This window comes from Carassius gibelio, chromosome B6 (assembly GCF_023724105.1).
Source record: "Carassius gibelio isolate Cgi1373 ecotype wild population from Czech Republic chromosome B6, carGib1.2-hapl.c, whole genome shotgun sequence".
NCBI lineage: Eukaryota > Metazoa > Chordata > Actinopteri > Cypriniformes > Cyprinidae > Carassius > Carassius gibelio.
In genome coordinates this window covers 1,761,166-1,788,221 of record NC_068401.1, presented here as the reverse complement: position 1 = coordinate 1,788,221, position 27,056 = coordinate 1,761,166, and the positions used below count along the sequence as shown (strand labels likewise).

The 27,056-nt window shown below is 34.4% G+C and overlaps 1 protein-coding gene across 4 annotated transcripts in view; it reads right to left on the bottom strand.

The window, feature by feature from the left end:
- Window positions 1-26,632, bottom strand: part of LOC127960235 (protein CBFA2T2-like) — a 37,194-nt gene extending 10,562 nt beyond the window's left edge. For 2 of the 4 annotated variants that reach the window (XM_052559854.1, XM_052559855.1), the window contains exons 1-2: window positions 26,527-26,632; window positions 904-1,047 (exon numbers count right to left, since the gene is read on the bottom strand). In XM_052559854.1, the coding sequence (XP_052415814.1) occupies window positions 904-1,047; window positions 26,527-26,554 (172 nt within the window). In that variant the 5' untranslated portion in view covers window positions 26,555-26,632. Of the gene's footprint in view, window positions 1-903; window positions 1,048-10,591; window positions 10,765-16,712; window positions 17,015-26,526 lie in introns of those variants that run through there. The other 2 variants (XM_052559857.1, XM_052559856.1) reach the window with 2 other exon arrangements.
- Between the last annotated feature and the right edge of the window lie 424 nt (window positions 26,633-27,056).

Here is a 27,056-nt window from a genome sequence, read left to right as displayed (position 1 = left end):
TTGCTAATGTAGGGTAGAAAACTTTTTTATTTTCATTCTAGTTGTTTTGCACACAAATGCATGCTAAATAATGAAATGTAAATGCACTACCATGCATTTAAAGCACTGTACTTCTCTGGTCAGAGATTATCTGCCAGAATTAGGGCAATTGTGTTTGTGTTAACCTGGAAATGGATGACACATTGCATACTGTAAATTGCATGCTACATACTGCAATTTTGACAAATAGGCTTTCCGGGTATTCTATACATAAAGAAATGTTCTGTTTGTGTACATGTTAACTAACTTTTTAGATTTTTCTTTTCTCTGATTCATCAGCATTTACACAAAAAAAATCTAAGAAGAAGCATCAAAACCTCATCATAGGAGTAGAAATAACTGCTTATACAACTAGTGCTACATCGTTGTCACATGACCTCATTAAATCTATCTGTAATCACTTTAGGTTTATCAATCACAGTGGAAATGAAGTCAAGTACACTGCATACTACATACTACAAATGTTACAAATGCATTAGGCTATTTACCGTTTGTGTAAGCTTTAGCTAAACTGAACCGGTTTTATTTGAACCAATAACTTTAATCAGAATGTATGTTGAATATTTTAAAATATTTAAAAAATAATTGTATGTGGAATGGATTGCATGATTGCATGTAACTAATATGTTACATTGTTGTCACATGAAAACATGTCGCTTTTGTGCATTGCACACTGCAAGCTGCACACTACATACTGCAAATGCAAAGGGTTATTCAGGGATTACAAACATGCAAATAAATTCAAACCTTGTGCACAGCATGCATATTTAATAAATGGTAGTATGTTATCCTATGGGACGCACTAGTGCCAATGCAACACACTGCACAGTACAGATAGCATGCATGTTTGTGTGCGGGTCTCACATGCTGTGGTGGAGAAGGCTGCTGGTCGAGGTCCACTGGGGTTGATGGAGGGTAGAGGAGGCATGACGGAGACGGTTGGTCTGCAATGAGTCTTTCCATCCACTGGGGAACCGGGCATGGCAGGAACGTTCTTCTCCGCACTGTCTGAAAACCAGAGAGACCAGATCACTTACATTTCTGTGAGATTTCCATTAAAACCCAGCGGATTCGTGGCTGCAGCACATCTCTGATCTCGTTTCTTAACTAGATTCCTCTTGCATCTGCAACCTGAAACATCCCCAGAAGCACTAGAGCAAACGATGCAAACGCAAATGTGGTCATTGTGTCTCGTGCATTGATATGCAATCGATGCATTGATATGCAATTCATGTTTAAAGGTGCCTCGACAATCCAATTGAGCCCGAGCCTCGTCTAATCTTGAGCTGTGAGGGAACAGCCTTCTGCACACCAGATGTTTTCTGCCCCTGTTTAAGAGGCGTGAGTCCCGACAGCTGAAGTGCAAATGAACCAGGTTTTGTCCTCGGGAAAGAAAGGGTGATCATTGAGCCCGCTTAAGAATGGAGAATCGGGCCATTTCACGCTTTCTAACTAGGCTTCACAAAAGCCGTCAAGAGCTAAACGCACACTCTCTTCCTGTGAATGGACCACCAGGCCCAAAAGTCGTAGATCAGAGGTGCTATTGTTCTACAAGAGCCGTGAGAGAAGCCATCGCCTCATTTGGAGTATATCAGACCGCTGGAAATGCTTTAACAAAGACGGCTAATAGACCCACACAGATCGAGTTGTCAAAGGTCATGAAACGCTTCTCACCAGACGACTTTTCATAGATGCACGGGGCTTCTCTCGATGAAAAGTGTGTTTTGTTTAACGTTTATTCATGGGAAACTAATGCAGTGAATGTGTTTCTCGCAGTATAGATTTTAAACGGGTCTCTCCACTTAACAATGAAGAGTAAGGCGGCTTTTAATGGGATTGTTATAGCGCTTCATTTCTACGTTCCACCGCAGTCGTGAAAACCAGAAGAGTGTCACACTTTTTATTAAGTTAATATGCTGTTTTCTTGTCTCTATTTGTTTTAACTATATAACTAAACCCTTAAAAAACATTTCTGTTACTTAAAATAAAATAAACTATATCATATAATATACATTTTTTCATTAGATTAAGTCGAAGTACTAAAATGACCAAAACTAATACGAAATTTGTAAAAAAGTGAATATAATTTTTTTTTTAAAAAGCAAAAACTAATAAAAATGATAACACGTAATAAACTTATTAAAACTTTAACTACAATTACTGTAAAAACATTAAATCTAAAACTATAAAAATAAAAATTGATACTAAAATAACAGTTTAATAAAAGAAATTGCAGAAATATAAAACAAATCACGTTTCTATGGAGGAAAAAACCTGCTGTATGATATATAAAATATTTTAAAATGATAAAACAAGGATGTAAAAAATAAATATTATTACATTTTATTATTTGTTGTGTTCTTTATTATACATTTATTGCATGTTTGGTGCTGTGTATGTTTCAAATCAGTGTTTGAGGGACAAATGGATTGCATTTTGCAATTTAAGCTTATTTCATGTATTGCAATGAATCTCATTCTTGGGTTTTTATTGTGAGACTCCAACAAAACCATCATCTTAACTCACCAATCGAAAGCGGCGCAGTGACAGGTGTGACACACTTTCACACACACACACACACACTTGGACACACCTGAGCCCTGCTCCGGGTCCTTCAGGCTGCCCCTATTAATGCCTGACTGAAAAAAAATAAAATAAATCACATTCCAGCTTTTTTCCCTTCTATGTACACCTGGTTTCTTCCTAGGAGGCAGGAAGTAGAATGTGGGAAGCACTGGGAGAAACAGGAAGCCCAGCCATTTGGGTTTGTGCCACACCATAGGATGTCCACAAAGCCTCCTGTATCCACCGTCTGTTAGCAGAGATTAGCATCACACCAGCGGAGAACGACAGCTTAAACAACACTAGCGACAAGAGTTAAGCTACGTTTGAACAATATGAATTTTTATAATCAATTATGACTCTAAAATCTCTAAAGTTAATTATACAATATCAAAAATATTGGCTAGACTGATCATGCAGCCAATATCTGGTCGATTTGAGATTATGAACTAAATTAAATCACTCACTCTTGTTTTTTTGTTGTTGGTGTAAACACTGTATAAAATATTAATTCATTCATTCATGCATGTCGTTAAATTGTATTGAATATAAATACTATACATTGCATAAATTGTAATGCATTGTTATGATTCTCAAAAAAACCTTAGTAACATTTATGCATCGATGTTATTTTATTATTATTGATAAGCTATTATACTTTTTGTTAATATTTAAATGTTATATTTTCAGTTTACATTTTAAAATTAAGTTTGCAATTTTATGTGCTTTTGTCATTATTATTATTATTATTTTTCATATATTACTATTGGTTTCATTCACGTTTAGTATAGTTTTTTTTTTTTTACTGCTTTGACTTAATTGCAGGAAACAGTCCTGGAATAATAAAACATATTTTATTTCGGCTTTTAACTAAATTTTTAATTCGTACATAATAACCTGCATATTATGCATATTTTATGCATTTACATTTATGCATATCTGAAATGAATAAATTAAGGTTTAGAAAAATCAAGTGTATTCTGTAGATACTTCCAGCTCTTAAATGAGTCATTTTTGGTGGTTTGAGGGACACAAGGCAGGTGTGGAGTCTTTAGTTATCAGTCACACACACACACACACACACACAGGCCTGTTAGCACAGCTCCAGGACATCTGTGCGGATCAATATTGATCTGATAACAGCAAACGCGCAGCGACTGCCACCTGTTACACACCGCCTCCAATAAAGAGGAGAAATTAATTCTGCTGTTATTGAACATCACTCTCAATATTAACTGGTTTTCTGACACATCTCATGATGCTGAGAAACTTTGAGCTGCATCCCACATATAACATTTAATCAACTAGCTTTATTTGTTTATGTATAAATGCATAAAGTATGCACATTATGCATCAATGCATATTAGTTTGATTTATGTTTATGCATATTTAGGTAAATTTGAAATGAAGACATAATCGTCACAAAGGCCATCATGCAAAACAACTGAAATAAGTTCTTGTCCACTCTCAGACTCTGATTGGTCAATACGATGCATTCCGTGTCAGATATTGCATAATAAAATTGCAATTCTGCAAATTCTAATTAAAATTTTACAAAAATTCTGGCATTTTTTAATGAATTTCTTCTTTTTCTCTGTTTATTTTGTCTAAGAATTTTGAGTTTATTTCAAAATTTTCTCTAAATTGTGTTTTTACATCTCAGAACTCAAGACTTTTTTTCTTGCAATTGCAAAGGTATTTCAAAAAAAAAAAAGAAAAAAAAGAAAGAAATCTCAAAATAAGTTCAGTTCTGAACCTATCATGAATCATCAAGAAATGCAACTCAACCAAGTCAGAAATGATGAGAGATGAGAACACGGATATGCATATATCACTTAATGAATTCTCCTAAAACATATGAAAACATAAACGATGTTGAATTGGTTGTGAATACATGACTCTGAGAATATATACCCAAACCCATCTGAAAGAGCTTTACTCCCCCCAAAAACGTTAAACATTGAGGCACAAAGGGTCGATTTAAAAGCCTGCCTGTCTTTGTTTAAAATGATCCATGAATTTCCATTAAAAGCGCTTCAGTGCAGCCAAACCGAGTGTTTAGAAATCATTTAAAGAGCACCGCCTCCAGCCACACATCAGCAAAACAAACCCACACAGAGCTGCTCACAGCCACGGACACAAAAGGGTTAAGATATCGGCTCACTCTTATGTGTGTGAGACAGAGAGAGAAAGAGAAAGAGCTGCGACGGATGTTTCTGCTTCCCTCCCCCTCCGTCTCCTTCTGTTCCTCCTCCATATGGAGCTGATGGGGGTGTGAAGGACAGCTGGAGTCTCCAACAGTCACCTGTGTCCAGATCCCATCGCCGCAGAACACACTTCCTCAGAGACCAAAACTGCTCCTCGTCTAGCAAAGCTCATGTCATGCAATGCAGCTTTACAGACAATTAGGTTTCTACAATATATTTAGTAGCAGTATATTTAGTCAGTGGTCAGATTGAGGTCCACATGGCAGAGATATACGGATAAGATTCAACTAATGGTGTAATCAGACAGACGCTGAACTTGATTAATTGAGCAATGATTCAATGTTGCAATCAAACTTGTAGCAAAATGTGTCAGTTCTGTGTGTTGTTTGCACAATGCACAAAGAGCATTTGTGGTGCTCTTTGGGGTTTGCATCATCTCTTCTCATAGTTTTTGTGAGAATTGTTAGTTTTTATCTCACAATTCAGCTGCTTTGTCATAAATTAACACGTTTAGAATTCACAATTCAGTGAATTCTCAGAATTGCAACTTTGTGTCAAAATTTGTGTCACGTTTATATCACAATTCATAGTGAGTCTATGTCTCACAATTCAGAGTTTTTTCATAGAATAACAAATTTACATCTCACAATTTATATTACAAGTCAGGAGTTACATTTTTTCACATTTTCAAGTTTATATCTCAAAATTAAGACCTTTACGCTCAGACGTTTCCATCTCACAGTTTTTCGTAGAATTAAAAAATTATATATATTTGAGAATTCTGACTTTTTTTTCCAGAATTGCAAGTTTAGGCCTATATCTAAAAAAAAAAAAAAAAAAAAGATCTTAGGCTACATCTCACAATTTCTTTTAGTTTACATATTTTTCATCATAATGAAAAACTTGCAACTGAGAGAACAAATTCTGTGATACAAAGTCTAAATTCTGACAAAAAGCAAAAAAAAAAAAATGCAAAAAGCAAACATCAAAATGCAGTGTCGTCTCAAACTGTGCTCAGATTTGCCGCTCAAAACTCAAACGACCCGAGCTGCTCTATATTCCAACTATTGTCTGATTTATAGAATTAAAGTTGAAGAAACATAACTGATATAACTCCATGAAGTCCCCTGAGCTCTGGACGAGAAATAAAACGATCCTGTGGAGAGGGAAAGAGGAAAATAGGAGTTTGACAGGAGGAGAGGGAGGGAGGGTTAAAGAAAAGAAGGCAAAACAAAAGCTGCACCTGGTGCCTGGTGCACACACACACACACACACACACACATCTGCTGCTCTCTCTCCTCAGCAACAGGTCGAAGCCTCACGCATGCTGTTCATGTTCAGTCCTCTCATCTCTTGAGTGAAATCATCATCTGACCCCGACCTGCCAAACTCTTTCAGATCATTCACTCATCATCTCTCAAGTGCATGATCTCAGCAGGGATTTACTGCAGCATTTAGATCATGACAAGGTTATACTGTAAGAAAAAAAGGTTTTACTAGCAATTTCTACATGAAAATAGTTTTTGAGAAGTTAATCTTAAAACAGTTTTTTTTTTGTGAATATTAACGGAATGAGCTTAAAGTCAAAGTGATGAATTAGCATTTGAAGACGATTGGATTATAAAAGTACATTTGAGAAGTATTTAATTGTTTTTTTTTATTACAGTAACATAAAAATACTATGACATTTGATCATGATGAACACAAAATACCATCAAGATATTATTATTATTATTATTATGTGGAAAACATATTTTGAAAATTAACTACTGACGTAGAACACAGTTATAGAGAGGGATTTAGTGATTTAAACTTTTCTTGAATACATATTAGAATAAAAAAAGCGTATAATAAATAGTACCTTGAAAAAAAATAACATGGTATTTTTAAAAAATAAAAATAAATAAACTTCTTAAACTATCATTGCACCATAGCTGTCTGAAAAGATCTTGATTCAAGGTTATTGTGCACAGAAATCATTTTATGAATCACTATTTTTTGTCTTATTTTAAAATAAAACGATCTCAAGATACCTAAACTAAATGCATTTAAAATTGCTTTAAATATGAAGAAGTTTTCAGGGAATTTATGTCAAAAATAAATGTATTTTCACTGCTGTTGTTTTCCCTATGAATCTCAGTTTATTTATTTCCACATCTTCATTGCTGAAGCCTGATGTGGATGTAGCTTCATGAATGCAGACTTCACACATTCACACACACACTTGCACATTTACATGATGACGTGAAGGATCCTTTATGGACATCCTGATGACAGTCAAATTGGAAACCGCTTGTGTGTGTCATGACTAGAGTCGCAGTCGCTGTCCTTCATCTCATCAGAAGTGTCTCCTTGCCCTCCTGACCTCTGTGGGACTCACTGATTGGCCGGCTGATCAATCAATCACTCAGCGGCTGCTCTGATTGGCTCCTTAGAAACGATATGAGCCTGTTGAAATGTGTTTCTCTGGCACACACACATATGGTCTGATTTAAGACTTTTAAACTTTAAAATGATTGATTTTCTCAATATTTCGATTTTTTTTTCGATGATTTATTCAGCTTTTAGGTGATGCATGAATCTCCATTTCGAAAAATTTACACTGAAGACTGGTTTTGTGCTCCAGGGTCAAATATTTGACACTTATGGGCACTAATATTTAGCATTTGAATACCACGGTAAAATTGAACGGTATCACGGTAATATAAATACTCAAGTGTTATCAGCTGATACTTGTCAGGGTAAATAAAATGTCTAAAACTAAACTTAAAAGAAAAAGTTATATAAATAAATAAACAAAAAATAACAAAAGCACATTTCTTTAAAAAGTCAACAAAAAACTGAAATAAAAATAAAGTTCACCAGAAGTATTAAAAAAAAACAAGAAAATGACAAAAGCACAACAACATTTCTAAAACGTAAACTTAAAATAAACTAAGTTTGATAGAAATATTTTAAAATATTAATAAAAATGACGAAAGCACAACAAAATAACTCATCTTTCTAATAAAATGTTAATAAAAAGGACAAAATCACATAATAAAATCACTAAAACTGAAACTAAGAATAAAAATAAGGTTAAATACTAATTTTGACTCAAGAAAGGTTTGATGCAAAATTCTTTCATTTCTTTATCAAAAATATTCCATGCTTTATTATTATTATTATTATTATTATTACTATTAATTAATTTACAATGGCCCTCTTTTATGAGTATGAGGTAACATCGTTGATGCACTAATCCTTCAGTACTACAGGAAATATTAAAAGTATCATGCTTTTGACACAATCATCACTCTCACATGCACAACAAGTGTTCTGTCAAGCTCTCTTAGATCTCTGCTAATCACGGGGCTCTTAAAGACTAAACGTCTCTCGCCAGACTCCTCCAGGGCCCCCGAGGGCCTCCACAAAGAGCTGTTGGGGTCATTGAGCACAAGCCGCCCAGCGCTTCATCTTCACTAGAGCTATAGTGACTGTTGTGATGTCCAGCAGATCTGCAGACCACACAGCAGGTCACCGGCTGCACACACTCCTCCAGCAGACTAACCGCTGATTTAAGGCTAATCGGCCGGATCAGCCGCTGTCTTCATGACAAGTTAGCATTGATTTAGCTGAGCTAATGTGGAACTTACTGCTTTCAGGATGATCTAGGGATGTGTGTGTGTGTGTCTGTGTGTGTGTGTGTGTGTGTGTGTGTGTGAGATTCATATGCAACAGGACTTGTTTGTTTTTGTAGATGTACTATAAACATTATCTAGTACTTCTAATCAACAAGGACACATTAAATTGATAAAAAGTGTAAGCAAAGACATTAAAAATGTTACAAAAGATTTATGTTCCTTTGAACTTCCTATTCATTAAAGAATTTTAGAAATAAAAATGTTTCATGGTTTCCACAAAAAAAAAAAAAAAAACTTAAAAGATAATGAAAACAAGACTGGAGTAATGATGCTGAAAATGCAGCTTTGAATCACTTAAAAAAAATACATTTTAAAAGGCATTACGATAGAAAAGTGTTATTCTGAATTTAAATAATATTTTACAATTTTTAAATATATTTCCAGTCAAATAATTACAGCTTTGGTGAGAAGAAGAGACTTTCGAAGCTTTCAAAACATTACATAATCTCACACACCCCAAACATTTGGACAAACGTTCGAAAGTTTTGGGTGAGTAAATAGAAATGAATATTTTTATTCAGCAAGGATGCATGAAATTGATTAAAAGTGAAATTAAAGTTATTTATAATGTTACAAAAGACACTATTTAAAATAAATGTTTTTATTTTTTGAAGATTCAAATAATCCTGAAATCCAGAAGACTGGAGAAATGATGCTGAAAAAAGTAGCATTGCATCACAGGAATAAATTAAATGTAAATACTTTTCAGACAGAAAACAGTTATTTTGAATTGCAATGCTATAATCACAATTTTGATTAAATAGATGCAGCCTTGTAGACTTCTTTAACATTACATAAACCTGCCAACTTTAGAACAGTAGTGTAATAAATAATATAAAAATACTCAAAAAATAATGATGTTATCATCTCATACCATCACTTTGAAAGGTCTAAAGCATAAAAAAGATAGAAAAAACTAGAAACAGTGCTTAAATGTGTTTTATCATCGTTAAATACGGAGGACTACAAGACACTAGTTATATTCCAGTCCAAATCTGTGAGTTTGCAAAGCAGACAGCATGTCTAGAGGGGAAAAGAAACACACACACACACACACACACACACACGCGCGCTGTGCTGTGCTGTCAGTGTGACACAGTCTGCTGTGTGTCCGTCAGAAAGCAGCTGTAGATTGTGTTCAGGTGACATACAGCAGACCTGCAGAAACACGTCAGTATTGAGACACAGCGAGACCGTCTCTTGATTCTCAGATCTTTGACTGAGCTAAAACAGGCCTCAGATTTGCCAGAAGTCTCCAATGAAAAGCAAGAAACTCTGACATGATCACACCATTCTTTTAGAGCTCTGTTATCTACTATATAAGCTCCGTTAAATCTCCTAAACAGCAAACAAATCGAATCCATTCATGCAGAAAACTAACTTTACACATGAGAGTTAAACGAGAGTTAAAGCAGCATCTCTCTCCTCAAGCTCCTGCCACGTGGAAACACTTCAAGTCATTTGTTTTTATATATATATATATTTATATTTATAGAGATGACACTCTCAAAGAGCAGATTCCAGCTGATGAAATATTTTAGAGCAGAGCCTAAAAACTTTCCGTGATGCTATCACTCATTTCCACGACTGACCTTCTTCAGATTCCCAAATCGCTATTTTAAAATCCCCTTTTTATTTCAGATTTTGCATGACCTTAAAGGCATGAATCGCCTCTATTATATGAATACAAAAACAACATAACAAATGCAGTTTTTCAAAAATAACCACATTGTTTCTTTGTTTTATTATTAAAATGTAAGTTTTCATTTCAACTAATAGAAAAACTGAATAAATATTTTTTTATTAATTATATTTAGATGCACTTTATAATTAATATATACAACATATATTATATACTTATTAATTAATATATAATTTAAATGCACTATCCAGATGGTTCATATATATTTTAAAACCAATAAACTATTTTATTTGGGCATGATGCTCTCAATAATGTACTCCATTTGATAAAAAATAAAATATTATAAAATCTGAGTACACACACACAGCAAAGCCTTATATCTACAGCTATCTACAAATGCAGCATTGGATGCAAACATTAAGCAGCTGAAGGCATGAAAACACAGAGATGTTGCTCACCTCCTCTCTACGATTGTCCGCTCGGCTCGTGTCTTATTCCAAACAATGTAAATCACTCTGCTGGAGTGGCTTCTCTCTCTTCATATGTGATGCATGTGTCTCAAACTCTCTCACATATGTGAGCACTGCAGTCCGAGTCCTTCCCACCGCCAGCGAGGCACAGATGGACTCCAGATGGTCTTCCACGCCTCCCTCTCTCTCTGCTGATGTCATCACCCAGGCCACGCCCCCTGTGTGGCTCATGGCCAATCAGCCGCTGCTCTATTCAATACATTAAACTCGAGGAGACTCATTAACATAACTAACTGCTCTGGCTCTCAAAGGCTAAACAAAGTGCATGCCAACCGAAGGGAGGGGAAGTTACCCATAACACCTCATGCTGTGTGTGCCGTTACTTTAGGCTGAACTATTCAACTTCTTGCACTGTTTGCAGCCAAGAACGTACAATTTTATTGCTCAGCGTTGCTCTAATGAGCCCTAATTGATGTCTCAAGTAACTTTGTTCCAGATGTTTCTCGTAAAATTGCTTAGAAGAAATAAAATGCATGCAAACAGTCAATTGTTGATGTCGACTAAGACATTAGAATTACTAATGTATTGGACATTATACTGTATATTTTTATCTGCACTAATAACGGTGTCATTTGAATATTATTGAGATACTCTTATAATTTTTATTAATATATATACATTTTGTTCATTTTATGTTTACTTAAAATTATGTTTTTTTACATGCCTATTTATATTTAATACATTTTTAATTGAGTTTTAGTTATTTTAGTACATCAAGTCAGGGTTTTTCATATTTTATTTTAAGCTGTTTATTTTATTGTTTCATTTTTCGCTTATTATTATAATAGTGACCCTGACTCACAATTGTTAAATAAAAATAATAATAAAAAAATAATAATTATATATATATATATATATATATATATATATATATATATATATATATATATATATATATATATATATATATATATATATATATATATATATATATAAAATCACTTTTATAGTCACTTTTATTATATATATATATATATATATATATATATATATATATATATATATATATTTCATTTAATTAAATATTGAAATAAGTTTGGAATGAAATGGTGCTTTCCACATACAAAGGAAATATTTTTTTGTTGAATAAAATCTTCCAAATTATTCCAAACATTATTAATAAACAACACTTCATCGGCAAGCCAGATCATTTTCTTTTCACGGGGGGCGAGGGAGGCGAAGTTCAACAAAATCTGACATATAATAAGAAACATTATCTACAATATGGTGTCATGTGGCACATGTACTCTATCTAACTCTCCATCTACATCTACACAAATAAACAGACCCCAATCTCTCATCCCGTCCAAAAAGAAAGTCAAAAACGCATGACCTCACGTTCAGAGACTTCTCAAGCCTTTGGCGTCACACAGAGAGAGAACGAAACCCGATACGAGCAGAAATAATAAGAATTCTTCATGTATAGTGAAACATTGATTTATAATATTGAGATTATCGTTCTGTTATCAGAGCTCATCATTCAGCCTAGCGTCAGGTCCTAAATTGGTGAATTTAGAAGTAAATATAGGGTATATTGGTAGGGTATACAATATAATAATAATAATAATAATAATAATAATCAAATATATAAATAAAACAAAACCAAGAGTGATGTGAAACCTGTTGATTGTGTGCAAACAGTGCTCTGTGTGTTTGGCCTGCTATTCAGGTTAATGAGCGTTAACACCAGCTCCCTTAATTTGCATGTAAATGCACATCTATAGAGCTTGGCTTAAACAAAAAATGTCTTTCTGCTTCCAAATGCATCTGAAAGGAGTGTGTGGCCATTACATCACATATGAAGACGCCACAAAAATCTGTTTCAAATGAAAAACCCTTGGAATGACAGTAGACTAACCGTACATAAAATATTTTTATTCAAGTGCGCTATTAGTAAACTTCATTTGAAAGAAAAATAGGAAAGTATGCTTTCCTCTGAAATATACTTAAAATGAGACTTAAGTATACTTGACTTATACTTACAAAAAGACTAAATATATTTGAGCTATACTTGTGCTCCTAGAATCTGTGTTTTCATTGTTATACTGTAGAGGGCGCTGGAACACATCTTCTGTACAGAACTTCCCCCCAAAAAAGTGAAGAAGGTAATAATTACAGTCAAGCTTTGGGCTGTTGAACGTCTCCAATTCAGTCTTTTTGAGCTTTTTGTTCAAAATGTTATTTCTTTATTTTTTATTGAATCTTACCCACATTAAAGTGTTTTTAAAAAAGAATCCACGAAGCTAGAATAAAATGTTTTTGTTTACAAGCAGATACCCTGTTCTTTCTTTGGATGTTCTGTATGTTCAGATATTCATCTTACAAAATATATACACATTAGTAAAGTTCACTTAAAGAAAACTTATGAGTATACTTGCAGTATAAAACTACTAAACTAGTAGTTTACAGAACCTATACTTCAAAGTGTACAAGTATTTAATTAGTAAACTATCAGTGTACCTATAAATTCACTTTTAGTATAATTGCAGTACAACTACAAACATAGAGGTAAACTAGTTGTGTACTCAAAGTTTGCTACTGTTATACTTATAAGTATACTTTTATTTACTAGAAAGTGGGCCAATTTAGTCCCAAGGAGTATTGAAACAGTACACTTACAAGTATACGACTAGAACATTTATATTTGTATACTTGCTACATAAAGTATACTTGAAAATATACTTGAACTTTACTTAAGTATACTTAAAAAAGTAAACTTGAAATATGCTACTTTTTGGTAAGGGTACCTCTAAAGTGCACTTCTTTATGACTATTTTAATTCTAAATAACAACACAAAAGCATATGCTGTTTTCTAAAATGCCTTATTTTAGCCGATTTCTAAAGCAGTATTATATTATTCTTCAAGGTATGGCATGTTATAAGTATATTCCCAGCTAACAGGGAATGTGTTCATAACATTAGCGAACGTTTAGGGTCGTCAATGTTCTCTCAACATTATGATCAAACATGGTTCCAGTAACATTAATACAGGAGTCAACATTTGAAGTGGATCAAAAATGTTGATCAATGTTGTCTTAAGATGAGAACACATTTTGGTTTTAGGTTTTAGGACAACTTTGATGAAATGCTGACTATTATAGAATGTTCATAGAAACATTATTTATTAAATGTTACAATTTGTTTCAGAGAACATTCAAAAGTAACGTTTGCATAATGTATTCAAAATGATCAAACTGAATGTTCATTTAACACTTTTGAAACATTTAAACACTGGACATTTTGTAACTTTCGAGAACATTCCGAAATATGGTTTAATAGGAAACATTCTTAGAACAAATTGTATTAGTTAGGTTAACACAAAACAGTTCTAATTAAAAATGGGTTAATTTACCCGATATTTCTGTGCACTGTGAATTTTATTAAGAGCTTGGTGTTAACATGCCAAACTAATAACAAAATGTCACCATCTTTGGCTCCAAAACAGCATGGATTGATGAGTTTCATCATTTTATTTTGGTGAAAATTGCTTTTTTAAACACATGATAAAGGGCACAGGATCCTGTTTCTATCTAAATCGTTACAATCCTTCACTTCCATCTGCAAGACGTTTCCTCCATCTGTGGACGTAACGCAGCAGGGCAACAGATGTGAACACACTCGTCCTGAACTCTCTCTCTCTCACACACACACACAAACACGGACTGCTGTTCCAAATCCACATCCAATCTCCTCCACAGCAAAATCTCTTTCCAAGCACTTCTCTGCGTCCGTCAGTCTCTCTCTCTGTGTTTGTAGTGGCATTCCTGCTCGGCTCTCGGCTCCAGTGTGTCTGGCCCCGCTGCACGCCTGGGAGCCATTAGTTTAAGTAAAGCCTGACACACACACACACACACACACACACACACACACTCAACTGCTCTTAGAACACGTACAGACTGAGTATGTCTGTATGTAAGTCAGAAGACGTGTGTGAAAAAGGTGTGTGTGACCAAATTGCCCACAGAAGCGAGTAAAATCTCACAAAATCTCCCTTTGGGATCATCCGAAAAAGTCTCTAAAGTCTTTAAAATGCATTTAAAAAAAGTGTATAATTAAGGAATTTCCCACTGTTTTAGTATAACAATAATCCCATTCATATATTTACTTTTTTATATATTTTAAAGAAGAAATCAATCAGATGCATAGTTGACATTTGAGGCTTAAAAGCCTACTACAGAAAAGTACTAAAAGTTTTTAGCTTATATATTTTTTCGAAATATATAAATAGATTTAGATATAAATATAATTCAATGTAAATTGTGATAATTGTTATTAATAATTGCAAGTTCAGTTTCAAGGGAATAATCAACAATTATGTTTATTGTCATTATCATGCACCCCTAGTGTGTGTGTGTGTGTGTGTGTGTGTGTGTTATATAATTTCTGCACCATTAGTGTGCCAAATGATATATGATTATATAAAACAATAATAATGATTATAGCCTAAAATGCCACATATAATACGAAAATCACAACAATATAGCAAACTATGTAGCGTTTTAGCTACTATTATGATACAAACATGCATGCATGTGAGTGGTATTCAGTTAGTCTGCTAGTGTTTGATTCTGAAGCAGTCTGAAACCATCACACTACTGACAAGAGCAGCTGAGTTAGGAGTTAGATACTCCCCAAAACTTCAGGCTCGGTCTGAGCGCGTGCATCAGCGCAATTTATGAGAGGTGGGTCACACGCTCTCTTGGCCACATCACCCTAAAGTTTCCACTTTGAGAGCCAAGGTAAGAGTCCACACACAGAGTTTACTGTTAGACAGACATAATGACCAGCAACCCTGATCCATTCTCATTATCTGAGTCATCCTCACGTTAGCATGCGCTGACTTCATGAAGTCTGTCCCTCAGAACCATTTAATAATCATGTGGATTGATGCTCAATCAGATGCCCAAATAGAATTAAATAATGTGCAAAAAATATTATGTGAAAGTGTGCAATGTACCACTGCCACCTGACCTCCCAAATCTTAGAAATAAAGATCTTCATAGCACATCAATCTTTTATTATTTCACTACAAATGTCAGAGAACTGGATTAACCATGTTTGACAATACAATGACGAGGAGGAATTCACTGCCTGGTTCTACAAGAGAAGAACTGATGTGAAGTCCATGTGTGTGTGGACGGACAGAGAAACACACACCGCTTCATACCGAAGAGGTCACATCCCAAACCAGCTCTGGTGTAAACAACCTCCGGACTATATTTAAGACTTCTGATATAATCACTGATAAATACATGGCATGCCATGTGCATTAAATACAAAATGTCGAAGCACATTCTAGCAAAACATTCCACAAAAGGATTTCCATTTGGATTTTAAATCATAAAATAACGACTACTGATGCACTCTATCAACATTGTAGGATAAATGCATTAGAAACCTTTGCGTCTTCCTTAATAAATGTGAAAAATACTTGATATTTTGTTTTTCTAGAGCAGTGATTAATACCACTTTCTGGGGCGTTGCATAATGAACGAAGGACGTAGGCAGTGACCTCAAGCATGATTTTGGAGGTGTATATACATCACCTCCAAGTGTTGCTATTGGAATAAAACACATCCGAGTGGGATGAAAGCATGGATGAGATAATGCAGCAGTAACAGGGATATCTTCTTGACAAACACACAAAGAGCTCTGTGTCAAGCGGGGTCCATGCCGAACGAAATCTAAGACAAGATGAGAGAAAGAGACAGTGTCTGCATACAGCTCCTGATGAAACTAAAAAGCATCTGTGAAACTGTACAGTGCACCATTTAATGCATGTGCATGCATGTATAATTGCAAATGTTAATGCAAGCTTTTATGTGTATATACTGTACATGTAAATAGTAAAGCATATATTATATGAGCAGAAGAAACAAGCTTGTTTTAGTGGTCGTTTGGAGCTGGTCTATATCTCTTGTTCTACATCACACCTGTGTTTATTCTGAAATCTCAGTCCATTTTTGGCCTCAAGGCAAGAGACTAGAGCAGCTGTGTTATTGGCACACACACACACACACACACACACACACTTAGAGTCGCACACACCTGTGTTTGCAGGTGGTTCAGCTGGAGTATGTGTAGAGAACACCTGGAGAAAGAGAGCGAGAGAGCGAGACGGTAAACCAAGGACTTAATTATAGCTGCGCCGATAAGAAGAGAAAGGGGATCTCGTGTGTCATGTCTTTCCTGAGGTTGGATTGCAGGATCTGTTCTGGCTTGTCAAGACCACCGTTTCCCACAATCCCCTTGGCATGTCTTCAAGTGCTGGAATGCCTGACTCGTTTTGATGAATCGGTTCTTTCAAAATGTGATTCATTATCTACTTTACATTTGACATCTTACCACTGAGAGTTCTCATAAATGGCACTAAACCTTTTTAGCAAAGAGTTTTCTTCTAAAAGCTGGTAAGACAAACTTGAAGTGTGGGATAGAGGGAAGTCTCTAAGAGTAAGGGGGCGGGGTTGACCTCGATGTTATGGGTGATGCTCATTAACTATGCACACAGTGATTGGTCTCTGTCATAGAAATATTGTTGAGTGCTATTTTATGTTGCCACATTCAAGTAAAGATTTGAAAATGCAGGCTAAGTGTCACTAATTGAACAAGTATATATCTAATCGTCAGCCTCTTACATAATTTGTGTTTTTCATAGTTAGTGAATATGCATATAAACAGCTTTTTAATTAACAGAGAAGAAAATCATGGCGTATTGTAAGACATTCTGTAACTTCAAGCCAAGCTTCTTAATGAAAACAATCAAAGGAAAAGATGGAGTTGGGATAACCTCCAAAACCAAAAGCGATACCTTTATAAAAGCTCATTATCATCAAATATTTGTGGCTTATATCCTCTTCACTATTGCTGACGTTTCACAGATTTAGGAGATCGGTTTAGTGCTAAAAGTTACCATTATATTTTCCATTATTTTTAAGATTTTCTCCTAAATCCTAAATTACGGAAGTTCTAAGCGGCCATGCATTATAATATTTTTTCTTCTTGTTTTCTCGTTATAACGACTTAATTTTCTCGTTATCTCGAAAATAACGAAGTTCGTTTTCTCGACATAACGAAGTTCGTTTTCTCGTTATAACGACTTAATTTTCTCTAAGAAGTTACAAAACTGCGCCAGCAGGTGGCACTATAGACCTGAATATAACTGATGGGGCGTTGTACACTATCCACTTTACTGTACGCGGACCTTCCTCGTGATCGCTATAATTTGTGCAGTCTTCATTACTGACATTTAATTAATTCATAAATGTTAAATGCTTGAATCAATATGAATATTTTGTGTATTAAGTTCCTGCTAGATGCATGAGTTTCACCAACGCGTTCTGTGTCATAACATAACTGCTTATCAAAACCAAGCTTGACATCACTGTATTCTGTTTATCTACGGTAGGACGGGATTTAACGATGTAGGCTGATGTGCTTCTTTTCCTTATTACTAATCTTTATTGTTAACCATATTGATGAGAAATGTGATGTATATGTAAAATCCATAGGCTAATTTAATTCAGTTTTGTTCTATAATGTTGTAATCGTTTTTTTCTACACACACACACACACACTACACGTACACATGGACGCTCTTTTAACACACATGATATCTGCCACATCATATAATGACTACTACAAATGACAAATTATATATAATTTTATTTCAAATAAAGGGAAAATGAAAAGTGAGTTTATTACAAGCAGCTCTAATGGCGCGGTGTTGCCATTTAAACATGTTAATTACAAAAACAAAACGTTCATTGTACTGTCTCTGGAAAAATCAACAGTGATTGATCAGCTTTTATTTATATATAGTATTGTAGACGTTATTACCTAGGCGAAGCTAAATTTGCTGAAATATAAGCTACAGTAAGAGCCCCTGCATGGTCCATCAGATGCCTGTCAAAGTTGAGTTCATTACTATAGTAACAGTAAAACTGTCATGTCGTTATAACGAGAAAACAAACTTTCGTTATGTCGAGATAACGAGAAAAATAAGTCGTTATAACGAGAAAACAAACTTTCGTTATGTCGAGATAACGAGAAAAATAAGTTTTTATAACGAGAAAACGAACTTTCGTTATGTCGAGATAACGAGAAAAATAAGTTTTTATAACGAGAAAACGAACTTTCGTTATGTCGAGATAACGAGAAAAATAAGTTTTTATAACGAGAAAACGAACTTCGTTATGTCGAGATAACGAGAAAAATAAGTTTTTATAACGAGAAAACGAACTTTCGTTATGTCGAGATAACGAGAAAAATAAGTTTTTATAACGAGAAAACGAACTTCGTTATGTCGAGATAACGAGAAAATTAAGTCGTTATAACGAGAAAACAAAAAGGAAAAAAAATTATAATGCATGGCCGCTTAGAACTTCCGTACTAAATTGTTTTTATTATTATATTTTTTGTTTTTATTAAATTTTTTTGTTAAGGTTTTTTTTAATACTGTTGTTGTGTGTTTTTGTGATTTTTATTAATTTTTGTGATAATTTATTAATTATATATTTTTCTAAATAAAATATTTTTATTAGTTTATTTTCAGGATTAATTTTAGTTATTTTTAAGTTAAACTTAAAGGAAAAGAGAAATGACATCTCAGCGACTAGCTGAAATAAAATTTCAGTTTTTGTTATTATAATAAAAAATAAGTAAATATTTGATTATTTTTAATATTACAAGTTTAACTTTTAATTTAATTTAATTTAATTTAATTTAATTTAATTTAATTTACCCACAAAATCATACCGTATAAATTTTTCAAAGTTGTTTGCGGACCATTTCAATGAAAAGACCCGATTCACAAAACTGATCCCTCACAAGAGACATAAACACTGTGTTCACATGCATCACATGCATATGATGTGTTCACATCATATTTAGAGTATTTCATGGGAAAGATATCATTACAGCCCTCTGGACTCCCAAAAGCAGACAAAAATAAAGCGTCTCATTCACTGTCCCGTTCATTCAGAAGCACTTCTGCCAGTTCTACAGGAGAAATATAATGGATCATTGAAATGTGACACAGACATCCTGTTCAATGTGGAAGTATGGCCTGAAGCATGAGAAACACACACACACATCAGGTCTCAATGTCAACGCTCTGGTGAGTTCTCACAGACTGGACTGAAGGCGATTTTTATCCCCTCTTTTTTTTTTATAGTCCATTGGCCACCGATGCCCACAAAACAGCTGGATTTCCCATCAGCCCATGAGAGAAATAAAAGATCGGACAGAGACACAGGAAAAGAAAACAAGAAGTATAACCAATAGATTTATTTTCATTTTATTTGAGTTTGAAATTGCACACATTTGGGAATCTCACATTTTATATATCTTATTTTCAAAAAATACTGTGAAGTATTTATTTATTGGTTCCGAAAAAATCTGTGTTTTAGTGAAACCACTGAGCCACTATAGTTTTTTATTAAAATTTTAATCTGTTTTTATATTCTACATTTTAAATTTATTTTAGTAGTTTATTTAAAATGAATTAGTATTTTTTATATTTATTTTTATTATATTTTTATTTATTTATTTTATTTATCAATTTTGCTTTGGCAACTAGCTGAAATAATAATAAAAAAAATCTATTATATTTTATTATGTGTTTATTTTATTTTAAGCAATGAAATTGTTCTCATGGTTTTTATTTTTAGTTTCAGTTTTAGTATATTATGGTAACCATGACTGTGATGCATAAATAAAATAAAATAAAATACATTTGAAAGTATGCAACATGGTACTATGTTTTATTAAATTGAATTAATTTTTTATTTTAATTTGTAAAAATCATTGTGTCCGGACAAGATTTGGTTTTTATTTTTAGTTTCAGTTTTAGTATATTATGGTAACCATGACTGTGATGAATAAATAAAATAAAATAAAATAAAATACAATCGAAAGTATGCAACATGGTACTATGTTTTATTAAATTGAATTAATTTTTTATTTTAATTTGTAAAAATCATTGTGTCCGGACAAGATGATTTCCATTTTTTTTTAGATTTTTTTACCGTTGTTTATACTGCATGAAACATAAATGTGTTCAGTTGTAAAGAAAACCATCTCAACGATAGACTATTTTCTTTATACAAACTACAATCTCTTGTTTGTTGCTGTTTATTTTGGGGGTAAAATAACACCTGGATACTGATCTAGACATTCCTTTACCATACGACAATGTCTCTAACATCCAGCTGCTTGAATATGATTCTGAGACTATACAGAACATGAAGAGAACCTCCTGAACTCCTGAGGAGGCGGAGGGCTCGTTCTCAAGCCGTGTGGATGGTGGGGGTCCTAAAAAGCTTTAATGGCACGATAAGCCCCTTTCACAAGCTCTTAAACGCTCCTCCCTCTGACAGACCCTCAATGACTGCCGTCTTTGTCTCTCTTTAAACTCCCTCCACTGCAGAAAGTCCGGAGCGCGATCAGCCGTCCTGAAATAATCCCGCTGAACTCCTACTGCTTTGTTTCACAACAGCCAGATCAGCTGATAACCATCACAGATCAGCTCAAAAGACAACAACAGCCATCGCTGCTCCAGAGATCTGCTGCTGAAACGGAGAGAAAAAAAAAACACTGCAAAAAAAACAATGGTAAATGACTGAAACTGTAAATATTTTTTTATTTTATTTATTTATTTATTTATTTAAAGAAACAGGGACAGCGTACAATAAACATTAACCTCAAAGGGAGAGATGCATAGTACCAGGTTTTAGCTCAACAGCTAATTTTCACCCGTTCAAATTAAAGTAAAATAAAATTAATCACCGAACAAACAACAAAAAAAGTATAATTAAAGTAAAATATGTTAATTTAAACAAGCAAAATCTGTAAAATAACATTATTTTTTTGTAAAACTTTTAATTGCCTTTTTGCACTTTATTTAGTAAGATATTTTACTTTAGTTTTACGGTTTTGGTTTGTTTTATTTAAAAAAAAAAAAAATTAAATTACGTTTTTTTTTTTTTTTTACAGTGGACCTTTAAAGAGATGGTTCAGCCAAAAAATATCTGTCACTTTTTTTTTTTTTTTCTTTTTTTTTACACAAAGCTATGTAATTATTTGTGAAACTGACTAGCAATTGAAAATAGTTTCAAAGTAAATGCTAGGTCAATTTTCTTCAGGCTAGTAGGTGTTGGAGAGATGTCAACTCCAAAAACAAAAACCACAACAAGTCCATATGCAATATTTCGAGTCTTCAGAAGTCATGCGGTAGTTTTGTTTGAGGAAACTAAAATGTAAGGTCAAAAAATGTATTTTGTTAGAAAAAATCTTGCATGCACTAGAGGTCTCAAAACTCAAACACGGTGCTTTGAGATGCATTACGTTTTAAATTCAGGGACATCCAGTGTTGAATGCATGATGTATTTTTAAAGACCAAAACCTAGAAACGACTTAAGAATCTTAGCTTTTATTGGTTCAAAATCAAAGGGAACTTTGAAACAAGGTCTGTGGTGAACACAAGATCAAGATATCTTCATGTTTTATTCTACCACGTACAGTATACATCAGTAACGTGTGTTTTTGAAGTTTAACTAGTCTTTAAAAAGCTGGTTTCTAACTAAATGGGGATATAGAGGTTATCGCAGATAAACCTCATCGATTCAAACAGCTAAACTCATCTCCTCACTGCTTTTAAAGCCTCATCAGGTCTATAGTTGTGACCCTGGACCACAAAACCAAAACTGAGATTTATATGTCATCTGAAAGCTGAATAAATAAGGATATTGTTAGGATCGGACAATATCTGACCGAGATACAACTATTAGAAAATCTGGAAAAAATCTAAATAGAGAAAATCATCTTTTAAAGTTGTTCAAATGAATTCTTAGCAATGCATATCACTAATCAAAAATTAAGTTGATATATTTACGGTAAGAAATTTACTAGATATCTTCATGGAACATGATTGTTACTTAATATCCTAATGATTTTTGGCATAGAAGAAAAATCTTTAATTTTGACCAATACAAATGTATGTTTGGCTATTGCTACAAAAATACCCAAGAGACTTAAGAATCACAATTGATCTCTTGCAAAAAAAAAAAAAAAAAACAACCTTGCAATAAAGTTGTCATAAATCATGCAACCGTAGTTTGTTTACAGTCTATTCTTAGCTTCATACTTCTGCTGATTGCATTTAGACTTCTTTGACGTTGTGTTCATTTGTGAAAACCAACAAAGACCGACTAAAAATCTACTTTTGTTGGACGCAGAGCTTATTTTCTAAATAATAACCCAAGTTTAAAAGAGATCGGAGAGCAAGAGGGCAAGTTCTGTGCAAAAGGAGCCACATGTGGTGGAGTAAATAATGAGTCTTTCCATCTTTAGGAGAACTGAAGTGAATCAAGACAGAGACCGTTGTCAGCACATCAGGTTAATGTTGGTGATGGAAGCATGTAAAGAAATCTGGATTCTTCTAAACGGGGTCAGAAGCCCGACTCCAGCGCAATAATCCAGATCTCCAGCAAAAACTGATGTTCTGGGCAACAGTCGTTCGTTGGTGGTGAGAGAAGTATTCGCTGTGGAGCCTGAACATCTGGATTCAATCTCGCACAGCCTGTCTGCGCAGCGGTGGGCGACGAGAAACATCTGCTGGAGCTGATGTCAATTACTGCGTTGTGTTTCCCTTCCGAGACGATCCATCCAACACACACTAGAACGGGGTCAATGACATCCACATACACTCACCAACAGCCATATTTGAGCATTTTTGACACTTGTTTTAACACTTTCAGCACCAAACCGATGAATAAGATACAGGTTGTGCATGGAAGGTCTCCTAAACTAGCATTTGCAAACCACAGAACCTATCTTGAGCGCATCGAGAGTGTGTTTTATTCGGGTTGGGATTTTAAGGGTTTGGTTAATTGCTAATTGGACGCAGCTCTCAGCAGTTTGAGAGGAGAGCCGTGGAGCCGATTCAGCCCAAAGATTGCCTCTTTAAACACTAACAGCTGCTAGAACCGAAGCGATCTTCCTCGCTCTTCTTATACTCTCTCTTTCTGACGTGGACAAACTCTCCCACTTGACCCGAGCGACGTGAAGCCAGCGCTGGAGACCCCGACAGCAAGAGCCAAGAGCAATTAAAGCGCTAATTCAAACCTGAAGGGCCCTTTTGTCCTGTGTTTCCTTTCTTCATGTCAGAGGACCGGAATCTAACCACCCCCAACACACACACACACACACACACACACACCAAAGTCTTAAAGCTTCATATTTACTAGGGATGCACGATAATATCGGCACAACATCGGTATCGGTCGATAAAAGCTTAAAATGACCATCATCGGTATCGGCCGATATGAATATTTCTGCCGATGAGCCAAACCGATATTCTCCAAGTGAAATAATTGACCTGTTTTCAGATGTGAATGTCTGTCTACATTTGTAAAATAATACATTTATGGTAGAATCAGTACAGAAGAGATACATGGATTTCTCTTCAGTAAAATTAAAGTTTAAATATATCAGGCGAAAAATTTGTATATATATCGATATCGGTATCTGCATCGGCCAAAATTATTTTGAAAATATCGGCATATCGAATATCGGCCAAAATCCAATATCGTGCATCCCTAATATTTCCGAATGGATATGAACCAAACACTGGCTCACTAAAGAGGGATGTGCATGAGCGTTTAAGACTCCAGGATGCTGGACAAAATGGTAAATGTGTTGTTATCATGATAATACTGTGTCTTTAAACAACACATAAAAGTTCCATGCTAGTTCATAATTAGAGGGTTTTTTTCTACAATTTAGCATCAGCATGTTTTTTCCCTAGATATATACCATAATAGTACTGGCACATTGGAAAATACATGGGAAAACCAATTAAATAGCATGCAACATTAGTTTCAGAAACATGGTTTTGCTATTTAAATGTAAATGTACCATGGCAATACCTACCAATGTTGTTAGTGTAAAAGAAGACAAAAACAATACAAAATATGTATTTTTGTTGTTGTTGACTGAAATAAAGCATGAATCATTTTAAATGTAAATATTAGTAAAAAAAAATAAAAAATAAAACTGACTGCTTAAAGCAAAGTTAGAAATATTACTTTGGCAATTGACCGAGAAAATGTCAAATAAAATTTACTAAAACTAAATAAAAAATCAATTAAAGTTAAATAGAATATATTTTCTATATAAAAAATAAATAAATGACAAAAGCTCATAATAAAATAGCTAATACTTAAAGTAAAATTAAAATAAAATATAAAAACGCTTATTCAAAACATGAATAAATACTATAATAGTAGGCTACACAAACTACAAAAATAACAGTGATCTACAGTAATAATACAGAGGCACTTTGAGATATAAGCCTACCTTGCCAATAAAAGTTATCTGCCATGGTGTAAAAGATTAGCAACTTATCATTGTTTATGTCCAAAAAAATAATAATATCCGTGTCATGACTAGTCAAAACCCCAAACCTCATCGATCTACAGCTGATCTCGCCATCATGTGGTCAAAACAATCATCACATGATCTTCAGCATCATCAGCTACGAGACCAACGCTTTAGTTATTCAGGGCAAGCAAACAAACCCCAAGGGACCAAACAATTCCCTGCATTACTCTTGAGCACGAGGGACCCCGACAGCGCTGCTGTGGCACCGAGACACACACACACACACACACACACACACAGGCCTCCTGTAGACCAGTCCACCGAGCAGCACTGAAGTCCAGATGGTGTGAAACTTTTCTAAAGGGATTAACGCCCAATCCTCCAGTGAGACACGAGCGAGGGTCCGTCTCCGACCCTCAGAACAGATTAGAGCCGGTTTACCACGCTATACAGACAGCTTGCCTCTACTACCATGGTATTAGCATGAAAATATACTTTGATACTTTATGGGAACCAACCACTGGCACTTTTTTACACGATGCCTCAATGCACTTCAAAGCATCACATGATCATCATTATAATGTCCAAACAAACAACAAATCATAGGAGTAACATGGTCCAAAAAAAAAGTTATTTCACTCTTTGGTAATGTTATCTACAATCCATGGTGATGCATCAAGGTACTTTGAATGATAGTATGGTGCTACCATGCGCCTTTGCTTGATCTGTACTTTTATAATTGTGCCAAGTAGTGTCGGGAAGTTTATTTTGGAAATTTAATAGGTAAAAAAATTAATCTATTTAGATATCATAAGTCTAACTCGACTTTTAAGCATTTTCAGACATTTAAACCAGGCCGGGTTAACCTTAAACTCAACACTTATCAGACTTCTCAAAATCCTCCATTGCTTGAATTAGGATGATAAAAATGTCCTTTTAAAACGCAGCCACCACAAAAACAGATTTTAGCACCCCCTTTTACTTTGAAATATTAAGATCAAATCAATGCATTTAATATTTTAGAACAGTTGGCAAATGCACAGAAGTGAAAAAGATACAGTAAACAACAATTGACCATGCATGGGGATGGTAGTTACCATAGTTAACACCTCACAACTTACATCATAAATTGTATGAGCAAGGTTGCATATTAATGCGTTATGTTAAATACATTGTCATTTTAAATGTATTTTGTTGAAGTGTCATAAGCAGGAAACACATGGCTCTCAGAGTAACAGAAGAAAGAAGAAGCTGTTGCGCATGCGCAGACGGACTCTTAACCACCTACAGTCGATTCAATACACTTGCAAAGCAAGAACGCGTACATCATACCTTACAGTAAAAACAGTAACAGCGGTATTTACCACAAAACGTGTTATTCTCGCTGCACTGTTGATCTTTTCAGTGTGGCATGCCGCGATATGTGTTACTGTAAAACAAAATGCTGCAAACACGCACAATGACGTCACATTAGTGCACTTACATTGAAACGCGCTCGTGATTCCGACCATCGTGATCCTCCTCCTGTGTGTTTGTGCTTCTTCACTGATGACGGGGGTCTGAACTCTCTGACAGCATCTCTGAGATGTTCATTACTGGAGGCGGAGCTACAGAGACTCCTCTGAACAATACATCAGAACTGTGCTGATACCATGGTACCAGATGTTTATCATGCTACAGTGTCATGCACCACACATGTCCAAATGTTATGATGTTCCAAAGGACATGTCTGACAAAGAAAAAAAAAATTACAACCCCTGCTAAAAAAAAAAAAAAAATTCAAAATTTGCTATGGTTTACTGGTTATAATGGGACATGTAATGGTTTTAATGGTGGCTTGTTAAAACCAATAAATCCTAAAGGAATATGTCCCAAAACACACTACAGAAACATTAGTTTTAATGGTTAAAAGTTGATGGTGTATAATATTTGTAATGGTATTCGTAGTAGAAACATCATAATTTTCTGTTGTTGTTTTTTTTTTTTTTTCCAGTTGGAGTTCAGTTCACAAAT